The 11,388-nt window shown below is 57.3% G+C and overlaps 1 protein-coding gene across 1 annotated transcript in view; it reads right to left on the reverse strand.

Moving 5' to 3' along the window:
* WDFY4 (WDFY family member 4) overlaps positions 1 to 11,388 on the reverse strand; it is a 275,436-nt gene that overhangs the window by 236,335 nt on the left and 27,713 nt on the right. The window contains exons 4-7 of the mRNA XM_027771521.1: positions 11,014 to 11,120; positions 7,788 to 7,922; positions 5,169 to 5,358; positions 1,794 to 1,983 (exon numbers count right to left, since the gene is read on the reverse strand). Coding sequence (XP_027627322.1) covers positions 1,794 to 1,983; positions 5,169 to 5,358; positions 7,788 to 7,922; positions 11,014 to 11,120 — 622 coding nt within the window. The remainder of the gene's footprint in view (positions 1 to 1,793; positions 1,984 to 5,168; positions 5,359 to 7,787; positions 7,923 to 11,013; positions 11,121 to 11,388) is intronic.

Here is an 11,388-nt window from a genome sequence, read left to right on the forward strand (position 1 = left end):
GCGGGGACGGGCCCGCCCTGCGGGGGAGACGGCCCCCGCCTGCTATGGAGACAGTGCCCGCCTGCCGCGGAGACAGCGCCGGCCTACTACGGAGACAGGGCCAACCTGCAACAGAGACAGCGCCGGCCTGCAACGGAGACAGGGCCGGCCTGCTATGGAGACAGCGCCTGCCTGCCGGGGAGACAGCGCTGGCCTACTAGGGAGACAGGGTCGGCCTGCTGCGGAGACAGCGCTGGCCTACTAGCTGGGGACTGCCCGGGGCTCCACCAGAGGCAAGGAGCATGCCCTGAGTACGCCCTGAGTAAACGTCAGCGTTGGCCAGTGTCAGCCTTAGCTCTGAAGTGCGATCAGGACACAGAAGAGCCTGGGAGCAGCCACAGCATGCCAGCTACTTGCCATGGCTGGGCCCCAGAGGACATGTGCTCAGGCCACCAGCAGAGCAGGGCCCCCAAATGAGAGGTATAATATTCAAAGGAGCAATAAAACAGGCCTGGGAAGCTAATTGGTCTTATGTAGACTTTGGCGCTTGGTTTAAGGCTGAGTAGTTCTGGTCAGCTTGTTTGTTTTAGCTGCCTCTGGGCAGGGGCTATCTCACTCTCCTCCTAGGGGAGGCCCCAGGTCCGCCTTCGTGAAAGTACGAGTGCCTGAGGTGTGACCACAGAGAAGGCAGCGGGGAAAGCCGGGGAGCCAGGGGGGCTCTTGCCGACACTCCTGTGCCTGACGCTCCTGGCACAGGCTCGCTTCCGCTTGTGCCTTCCTCGAGAAGTCTGGGCAATCCAACCACACGCTGCACCAGAAGGGTGTTTGGGGCCCGCTCTGACTCAGCCTCTGTGGTGACAGTAGGCCCGGTCACAGGCCTTACTAATGTAAAATGCGGTGCACCCGGAGGAAGTCCAGCCAGGGCACTGGGCGAGGAATGGCCACGTAACCACAGCCCTTCCGAGACTCTGCAGGCCAAAGGGCTTCCACCAGGCCACCCTCTAGACTCAAAGCCTGACCTGCAAGACAGTCTGTGCAGCGCGGTGGTAAGCCACACCCCCCTCAGAAGGCTTCTAGTATCCACAAGGCAAGGACTGGTGTCCTGAGATCAGAGGAAGTTTGGGCCATGGAAGGATTTCTTTCCTTCCACGCTCTCCAATCCCTGGGCCTAACCTGAAGATGCTAAGGCTAGTCGGACTGGAGGAAAGTAGCCCAGGGCCGGCCAGACAGTATCTCTGTTTGGGTCTGGGAGTGGTGATCCCAGAAAGTCCCAGGAGGAGGGAGCTATATAGACAGGGACAGGATGGGCCAGCACGGGGCATGACGAGCAGTTGCTCCCTGAGCAAAAGAACTCATCCTTGCAGGAGACCAAGGATGGGGTGGTGCTGTCCCACCCAAGGGACACCAGGCCAACGTTGCCCATCAGTTCCTGTCAGTCATTGGTCAAGAGCTGCTCCTGGGGGTGGTGGGTTCCCAGGTGCTTCTACGCCATGCAAGCACCCAGGCAGGGCAGCTCACAGCAGCCCCACAGAGCTCCCCACAGACATGCAGGCTCTGACAGGTGCGGTCAGGTGCACAGGTAGCACGTGGCACCACGTGGTCGTGGTAAACTAGTGCTGCTCTCACCCATTAACTCTAAGGAGTGCTCATGGACTCACTTCTGCGTGAAGAGTCTCTCCGGCCACTCTCTATGGACCTTTGCATTTCAGAAACTGCTAAGAAACCTCAGTATTTGTCTTCCTCTAAAGCACCCCGAATCCAAGGACTGAGGCTTTCAAGGTCTCGTTTTCTGCCTCCACCAGCCACTCACTTACCGAAGCAGCACTTTGAGTAGCAGGGGGTAGCCCTCTGCATTCTCAAACTCCAGGAACAGAGCCGAGGAGACAGGGTAGGCATCCTTCACGAAGCCCAGGACGAGGGTCACGGCCTCGCTCACCTCGGGAGCCGGAAGTGTGTCTGCAAGCTTGGAGAGGTTCTGGAGCGAGAGGCGGACACAGTCCATGGCTGCGGGAAGAAGCACAGCCCTGGTGAGCTCGGGGGCAGCGCTTTTCTGCCAGGCTCATTCCCTCCCCACCACACACTTTAAGTCACATCTAAGATGTGGATGAAGCTGAATCCAAAACAGTTTATGCTCACTCGGGTCAATAAGGCAGTTCCTGGGCCAGGCCTGCAGTGTGCCGGCCTAGCACTGCCCAGAGGAAGTTAGGTACCATATGGTCAACCAAGGTTCAAGGCCCATCCCTGGTGGCTTGAGAAACACACCTAGGCACCTAGGATCCTGGCAGGATGGAAAACTAGAGGAGAGAGGATTGCAGAGTGTCCAGGCCCTGTAGCTCTCTCTTTTTCATGCATGCACATACATCCTCTGGCATCAAAAGAAAAAAAAATTTAAAGAAAAGAAGGTGGCTCCCCAGGGAAGGAGCTGTCCTGGGAGCCACACTCCACCGGGCCAATAGGCGACACAGGAGAGGAAGGTCGCCTCTTGGCCCTTTGCTCTTAGTTCCCCGGAAACAGCGCGGTGCAGGCCCACCAGGCTGGGACACGCAGCACACAAGGCCGAGCCAGGCAGAAGCCCTCAGGGAAGCCACGAGCTGAGGCTGGAGCCTGGACCACTCGCAGCCAGAGGCCAGAGCAGGGAAGGTGTGGGAGGCTGCGCACCAGCGAGTCTGCCAAGGTTTCTCAGAGAGCAAACAATTGCCATGATTGGTTCCCTTCAAAAAACCTGACCTTCGAAACCTTGCTCTGATTGGCCACTAGAATCCCTCAAATTTGCATATCCAGCACCTCATGATTGGTCCAAACGCAACCAACCATACCCTACCATTTACGACCAATCATGGCCCACCATTTACAACCAATCACGGCCCACCATTTACAACCAATGCCAGATGACCAGGAAGAGGAGACAGATGACCAGGAAGAAGACGACGACCAGGCTGGAGACCAGAAGAGCCTGAAGAGCTGAAACACTGCACAGTCTCCAGACGACCCTAGAGAGTTGTAACACTACATCGTCTCCGGACGACCCTGGAGAGCTGTGACACTGCGTCGTCTCTGTGCTGCTCACAATAGACGACACAACCCTGAAGAGTTGTAACACTGCATCGTCTCCGTGCTGTACCTTGCTGCCCACAATAAACAGACGACACTGAAGACACGGTGTCGTCTCCATGCTATAACACTACGCTGCTTGTCCCGGCTCTCACTCCTTCACTCAGGAAACCTGTTCAGCTGTCCCCCGGGTCGGCACACGTGGTGCCCAAACAGGGACAGGACAGGAAGGCTCTCCGGATGTGCAGGAGGCGGGGCACAAAATCATGGCGTGTTTCAGGTCCTGAGAGGCCAGAGAATGGGAGCACAGAGGTGTGGGCTGAGGGAGGGGAGGAAGGCCGTGTCCACTCATGTGGGGCCTGACCAGGAAACCTGCTGGTTACCCCAGAGCATGGGAAGCCAGGGACAGGCTTGAATTGGAAGAGAGATACCATCAGATTTGCACTGGGGCAGATCACTGTTGTCAGGCATCACTCACTGAAGTGCTGGGTAAGCCATACCAGTGGGTCAGAAAAGTACCCACAAGAACTTGAGATAATACAAGTTCAGCCCCTCAACTGTGAAGCCTTGGGAGTGCCCCAAAGCCAGGCAGGGCAACCCTAAGAATACCAGCGTGGCCACAACGGCCAGGCCAGCCCTTGCTTCCTGACCCTCTCCTCACACGTGAGTCCATAGAAATCCCCACTACTCTGAGGAGGGCCTGGGCAGGGAGCTCTAGGTGGCAGGTTCCCAAGGAGGTGGCATTTTCCTTCTGTTGCCTGGGGCAATGGAGAACACTGCCGTGAGAGCCTCTGTGATCACGGCGTACAGCCTTTCCTCAGCTGCCTCAGACTCATCCTGTCCTGGAGGGCCTGGGCTGGGCTGAGGTCCTTGGGCCCAGCAGAGCCCTGGACCTTCGACACCAGGCCCTGGGTTCACAGGGAGCTTTGAATCTCCAAACAGGGGCTGGCGTTTTATCCCAGGAGTCAGTTACAGTGGGAAAAGTACAGGCTTGTCGGACTCTGTTACACAGGGCTCCAGGAAGAAGCCAGATGACAGGACGAGAGTTCGTGGATGAGCAGGTCCCACTGGCACTGCTCGGGGTCAGGGAAAGGGAGGGACTGTGTGCTCCAAGATGCCCACTGGGCACAGCTGGTGGAGCTGAGACATGAGCATAGCAGGTAGGGCGGCAAGCTGGCACGAACTTCTCACAAATGCACTTTGGGGTAGCCTTGCAGGCCTTCCCTCTCTACCCCGAGCTGGGCCAGCAACTGAGCTGAGGCCAACACACTGTCCTGAGAATCTGTGAGGAATGGTGGTCTCTATGGTGGCCTGCAGGTTTCCCAGCTTGAGCTGGGTCTTCGGGAGGCAGATGATGGTAAGCAGCCCTGGTACTGCTCACAGGGTCGAGTCCCTTGTCTTGCCTTTGACCAACCCAGGGAATGACGATGCGGTGCTGACACCTTCGTGGCATCCGTGACATGCCAGGCAACGATTAGGTCACCGGGAGAGTAATGACATATTTCTCTACACAAAAATGCATCATGACTTTCATGACAACTCAATAAACCCTAGAAATATGTCGACTGGTTGAAAAATCCCAACAATCCAATGACATCAGCAGTGTTCTCCTCCACTGTACAGACAAGAAACCTGGTGCCCCAGGTCCCTAAGTGCCAGAGGCCGCTCAGCTGCAGGGCAGAGCTGGCTGTGAGCTCCAGAGTCACAGGGGTCAAAAACTAGGGCAGAAACGAAGCTGCTGCCACCAGGTATCTCCAACTTAAATTCTGACTCTTCACTAGCTGTGCAGCCTTGGCAAATTCTATACCTTTAATGTCCCTTTTTCTCATTGCAAAATAATATCAATCTCAGAGAAATGAAAGACAGTGGAGAAATCGGCCTGGTGCAGCATGTGTGATGGTGTGGCGAGAGCGAGTCCCCTTCCCCCTGCCTCCAACGCAGCACCAAAATGGGCAGTAAGAGCACTTTCATGAAAGGGGCCAAGCACCATAGGATCATCTACCAGCCATAGCTGTTCGTTTGTCTCGTCTTCAGCCGTAACATCTATACTGATGCTGCACGAGCGTTCCAGGGTTTATAGGGAGGGGTCTGCAGCCTTTCTGGAGTCCAAGGGAAGCCCACAGTCTCCCAGGACTTACCCTGCAGGTATTGTATGACGCTGAGGTTCTGGGCCTTGGAGATTGCTCTTAGCACACAGAAGGTGGGCTCTTTCCAGAAGGAGCAGCTGTGCTCGCGAAGACAGGTCGTGGCAATCAGTAGAGACTGGAGCTCGCTTCCCGAGAGAAGTCCCTCTAGACCCTGGGACTCACTACAAATGTTGAGCAGCATCTGAAAAGAAGGAAAATGAAACAAAAACATCCCAGGAGACCCTGGTGAGGAAGCCTCCTTCCATGGCAGGATGGTTTCCTTCTTCTCTGGGGCACTGATGGGCATGTCTCAGGGGAAGGACAGGACTGGGTATGGCCATGCTGAGACCCCCAAGCAGCACAGCCCATGGAGCTGGCTGCAGGGCCTGGGCTCAAGTCTAAACACGTAATCCCTATCCAGAAAGCGGTCACCTTTCCAAATCAGAATAGCCCAGAGCAATGCACCTGTCTTCTACATGGGAACAGAACGATGCTATCAATAGTGAAGGCCCAACGCTAACTGGCTCCTGTGCTATGGAAGGAAAGGAGGTGTTCCAGAGCTCCTGGTGGGTACATCGGCACCACTGCTCCGTGAGACCACGCACTACCCTGTAATCCCCTTCCTGGGCTCCTTGCCACCCCAATCCAGCCTCCTGATGACCAGCAGAGGGGCTTCCAGCACCTTCCAATCTGCTCAGCATAAACCCAGACACCCTAGCATGGCTCACAGGGACTATGGACTTGCCCTCCTCTCTCTCACTTTACCAGTACAGCTCTCCATGCTCCGGTGGGAGCTCCTTCCACTCCTGCAAACACCAGCTCCTTCCACCCAAAGGAAAGCCTCATCCCTGCCCTAGGTGACAAAGCTGAAGACGGCAGCTATGGAGAGGCTTCAGACTCCATTTCTTGCATCTGATATAGGTAGGTGTGACCACACGGCCAGGTGCTCTCCTTGTCTCCTTGTACCATTGTCCCTGGCTTGAGTGACCACTTCTCTGCTCCCCTCCCTCCCCTCCTCCACTGCTAGGGGCTAGGCTACTGTTCCGACCCTGCCATTGCTACAGGATGGCCGTTTACCCTAATGTAAATCAGGTCTCCTCGTCACCGTTTCCCAGCACAGCACCCACATACTTGGCAACTGGGCATTTATTCATAGGCCATTCCTCCCTGTTTGGCTTCCCCACCCGCCTGTCACCTAGAAGAGGCGGGGAATCTGGTGCCGCAGTCACCGCGGGTCTGGCAGGGAGCTGTGCCCGGGGCAAGCTGTGTATCATTGTGTGGAGGGAAGTAATGAAATGCCTTGAGGAAGGTGGACAGCCTGTCACCAGTGGCTCACATTCTGTCTTCACATGCAAAGGGACTCGAAGGTAGGTGCACGACTGGTCCTGCAGGGTTCGCACACCCACGCGGTGAAGGTTTGCGAAGGTGCTCAGCAGGGCATCCTCATCACCACATACACTAGGGCAGAGATGGGCAGTGACGCCAAAGTGTCCAACGCACCCTCAGAGCTAACCCGCCACGAGTGGAATCTGCTGGAACTCTGCAATACCTCTGGGGCTGACGATTCGACTTGAGTCTTAGCCTAAAGTGGGTATTACTGTGAACACGTGTGTGCAGGGCCCAGTTGCATGTGGGGAGTCCCCAAATGGCGTGAGCACGTGCTGTGAGACACGCTGTTCCAAGCACCAGATGCACAAAGGTGAGGAAGACATGGGGTCTCGTCGCCCTCCCATGCAAGGTCGGAGAAGCAGGAAGAGTTTTCTGGAACATGCAGCCTGGCAGATGCCAAGACAGCAGGAGCTGTCATGAAGGGGGCAGGAGAAAGCAGAGAGAAGTTAGTCGTTGGTCGGGGAGGAGAGGAAAGGTGGGAAGTGACGAGAGGAAATTGCATGTGACACTTCACAGCCTGAGCCGCTCCCTGGAGGAGGGGAGGAGGGAGGAGGGAGGAGAGGAAGAGAGAAAGAGAGAGGAGAGGAGGAGGGGAGGAGAGAGCAGGGGAGGAGGAGAGGAGGAGGGGAGGAGGTGCCATCTCAGCAGTTCAGCGTGACCTGAATGAACGCAAGCCAGACCCCAGGGCTCCGACCCCGGTCCTCGCCCCACCTCTGTGACTGCAGATGCCGCACTTGCAGTGAGCTTAGTTAGAAGAGACTGAGCACGGCAACAGCACACACACACTGGGAGCCATGCGAGGGCCTGGCACAGGGGCGGAAGAGACTGAGCACGGCAACAGCACACACACGCTGGGAGCCGTGCAAGGGCCTGGCACAGGGGCATGTTCGAAGCAAGCACTTAGAAAACGCCGGGCCGCTGTTAGAGTGGGGCTGAACTTGCTTGTTATCGAGGGGAAGGGCCGGGGAAGGAGGCTGCAGCAGCCAGGGCGGGTGGGCGGCAGCCAAGAGCACAGATTGGAGCTGGACAGTGCAGGGAGAATAGCAGGGCTTCCTGGGAGAGAGCAGAGGGGGCGCTGATGCAGGGATAAGACAAGGTGGGGAGAAAAGGAGAGAGTCCCTGTCCCAGCTGTTTGGACACAGCGGGTGGGGCAGGGGGTGACCTGGACACGATGGGCGACCAGAGGGGCTGAGAATGGTGAGAGCATCCCCCAGAGGCCTCGGGCGGCTACTCCTCACTCACCCGCACAAACATCCTCTGCCCTTGAACGTCACTCTCAAAAGGCTCTTCCTGTCCCAGGGGAAAGGCGAAGAAGAGGTAGAGGCACTGCAGGAGCAGGGCCGGGAGGCCGGACTCTGCCACGCGGCCCAGTGTCTCCTACGGGAGAAGAGAACCCATGAGCACAGGACCCGTGAGCACAGGACCCGTGAGCACACCGCAGGCAGGGCCTGCGAGGAACCCACCGCCTGGAGCCAGGCCCCAGGCCATTTCAGGGGTGACCACAGGAGAGGCACTTGCTATCTCTGAACTCCCCTGCCTGTGGAATGTAGTCCTGGGATGTGCGATGTCCCCCACAGGCATCCTGATCGTGAGCTCATGGGGGGGAGGGGGGGCCTGAAAACCAGTGTACAAGGACTTGCGGGCACATCACACAGCCGGCAGGGAAGGGAAGCCATCGGGTGGGCAGGTGCTGATAGGGCCAGGGTCCTCCTGCCCTACCAGTGACACCCTAGACGTCGCCAGGACCAAGCAACCAAGTAGGCCATGCCAGACATGACTGTGTGCAACTGGACGCCCAGGACTGCCAGACTGCCGGAGCCAGCAGCTACAGCCCTGCCTGAGCTTCCCAGGGCTTTTCTCCCCAAGCTCTGCCTGCAGAGCTAGGCAGGCAGAGCTCGGGTCAGCGTGCCTGCAACCCGGGGGCACGTGTGTGCGTGTGCGAGCACATGAGTGCATATGCGAGCACATGAGTGCATGTGGGGACGCCTAAGGTAAGTGTCCACGCATCTTGCACCCGACCGACAAGCAGGACAGAGGAAGAGGATGGCAGTGGGGCCTGGGCCAGAGCCAGGATGAGGGACAGGGTGCAGCGTGCCCTCCATGCCCTCCCAGCACCTACTGAAAGCCAGCTCTGGCTTCTTTCACAGCTCGAATCTGATGGTTCCCAGTGGAAAGCACACCACGGGCCCAAAATGCAGGCCTTCCCCAGGGCTGTTTACGCAGCCAAGGAAAGTTGGTGTCCTCCCCCAGATAACGTGGAGAGCAGGGTCCAGCCCAGAGCTGGCGAGGACGGTGTGCTGTGTCGCTGTCACAGCTCCACGCGTGAACCCGAATGCCCGTCTGGTGACGGTGCCCACCTAACACGGAGAGCAGTGGTCAACCTGCCTAGCTCTTCATTGTAGTGCTGGGCTCCAGGCCCGCACTCCTGCCACCGTCTCTGGGCTGCCCTGAACGAGGCCTCTGACCGACGTTTTGTTTATTATTTATTTGCTTGTGGTTACACGGCTTACCAACGGAAAGGGCAGGATTGGAGCCTGGATTCCAGACTCGAATGTCCACGCCCTATCATGAGAGCACGGGTGCTGGGCACTCAGTATTGGGGAAAGAAAGACGTCGGGGCATGCCGCGTCAGGGCTGCTCCCTCTGCTCGTGTGCGAGGAGCGTGCCTGCAGGGCCGAGGGCCTGAGCTCACCGAGTCTGTCCCCGTGAGCACGTACACCGACTTCAGGAGCAGGAAGTCATCCTGGTCCACGGCGCCTTTCCACCGCAGCAGCTGCTCAGCCGCCGCGCGCGCTTGCTCTGGAAGAAAGTGGCAGGTGAAACAGTGACCTGTCCCTGGGGGATGTGCCTGCTCATCTCCAGAGGACTTCGGTCTCCTGCCTACACCCCTAAGGACACCCAGATCTCTGCCAGCAGGTCACACTCTGCAGATTGCTCTCTGTGGAGGACAGCTGCTATCATGCCACCCCTACTCACCAACCATCTGTGGTTCCCTATTGCCATGCGAGTAAGAACTGGCTGCTGACTCCCCACAACGCAGGATCTTCACCTCACTTCCTGTCCCCCAGCCCCCTGCGTTGCAGGACTCCTGCAGTCTGCTCCATGCTATGCCCCTCCTGCCTGGAAGTCCCTCCTTCCCCTCAGCCCACAGCCACAAGATGCTGCCCCGCCTCTGGGGTCCGCTCACACGGAGGGGATGGCGCAAGTCAGGAAACTTCAGACTTAGGCCGGCGAGTTCTCAGGACCAAGCACTCCCCCGCACATGCTGCCACGCTGATCCCAGCACTTCCTCCAAGAGCCCCCAAGTCTCCATGTCTATGTGTACATGAGCTGTGGGTCTCCATACACGTGTCTGTGTGTCTGTGCATTCGTGTGTCTCTGTGTGTAGTAGGTACGTGTGTGTGTATTATCTGTAAGTAGTGGTGTCTGTTAGTGTCTTCATGTAAGGCAGTATGTGTAGAGTCTGTGTGGCAGTGTGTAGTGTGTGTGTTTGCATGTCTCTGTGTGTAGCGTCCGTACATGAGTGTATCTATGTGTAGTAGTGTAATGCCTGTGTTTTGTGTGCATGCATATGATGTGTGACTGTGTGTTGTCTGTGTGTAGTATCATATGTGGAGTGTGTGTGGCAGTGTGTGTCATGTGTCTGTGTGTGCCTGCGTGCAGTGCCTATATGTGTATGTATCTGTGTATAGTATGTGGAGAGTGTGTGTACATGTGTGTGTGCCTGTGCCGTGCCTATATATGTGTGTATCTGTGTATGGTATGTGGAGAGTGTGTGTACATGTGTGTGTGTGCCTGTGTCAGTGCCTATATATGTGTGTAACTGTGTATGGTATGCAAAGAGTGTGTGCATGTATGTGTGTGTGCCTGTGTCAGTGACTATATATGTGTGTATCGAAAGCCAGCTCTGGCTTCTTTCACAGCTCGAGGCTGATGGCTCCCAGTGGAAAGCACACCACGGGCCCAAACTGCAGGCCTTCCCCAGGGCTGTTTACGCAGCCAAGGAATGTTGGTGTCCTCCCCCAGATAACGTGGAGAGCAGGGTCCAGCCCAGAGCTGGCGAGGACGGCGTGCTGTGTCGCTGTCACAGCTCCACACGTGAACCCGAATGCCCGTCTGGTGACGGTGCCCACCTAACACGGAGAGCAGTGGTCAACCTGCCCGGCTCTTCATTGTAGTGCTGGGCTCCAGGCCCGCACTCCTGCCACCGTCTCTGGGCTGCCCTGAACGAGGCCTCTGACCGACGTTTTGTTTATTATTTATTTGCTTGTGGTTACACGGCTTACCAACGGAAAGGGCAGGATTGGAGCCTGGATTCCAGACTCGAATGTCCACGCCCTATCATGAGAGCACGGGTGCTGGGCACTCAGTATTGGGGAAAGAAAGACGTCGGGGCATGCCGCGTCAGGGCTGCTCCCTCTGCTCGTGTGCGAGGAGCGTGCCTGCAGGGCCGAGGGCCTGAGCTCACCGAGTCTGTCCCCGTGAGCACGTACACCGACTTCAGGAGCAGGAAGTCATCCTGGTCCACGGCGCCTTTCCACCGCAGCAGCTGCTCAGCCGCCGCGCGCGCTTGCTCTGGAAGAAAGTGGCAGGTGAAACAGTGACCTGTCCCTGGGGGATGTGCCTGCTCATCTCCAGAGGACTTCGGTCTCCTGCCTACACCCCTAAGGACACCCAGATCTCTGCCAGCAGGTCACACTCTGCAGATTGCTCTCTGTGGAGGACAGCTGCTATCATGCCACCCCTACTCACCAACCATCTGTGGTTCCCTATTGCCATGCGAGTAAGAACTGGCTGCTGACTCCCCACAACGCAGGATCTTCACCTCACTTCCTGTCCCCCA

The sequence above is a fragment of the Tupaia chinensis genome, unplaced genomic scaffold (assembly GCF_000334495.1).
Source record: "Tupaia chinensis unplaced genomic scaffold, TupChi_1.0 Scaffold000221_1, whole genome shotgun sequence".
Taxonomy (NCBI): domain Eukaryota; kingdom Metazoa; phylum Chordata; class Mammalia; order Scandentia; family Tupaiidae; genus Tupaia; species Tupaia belangeri.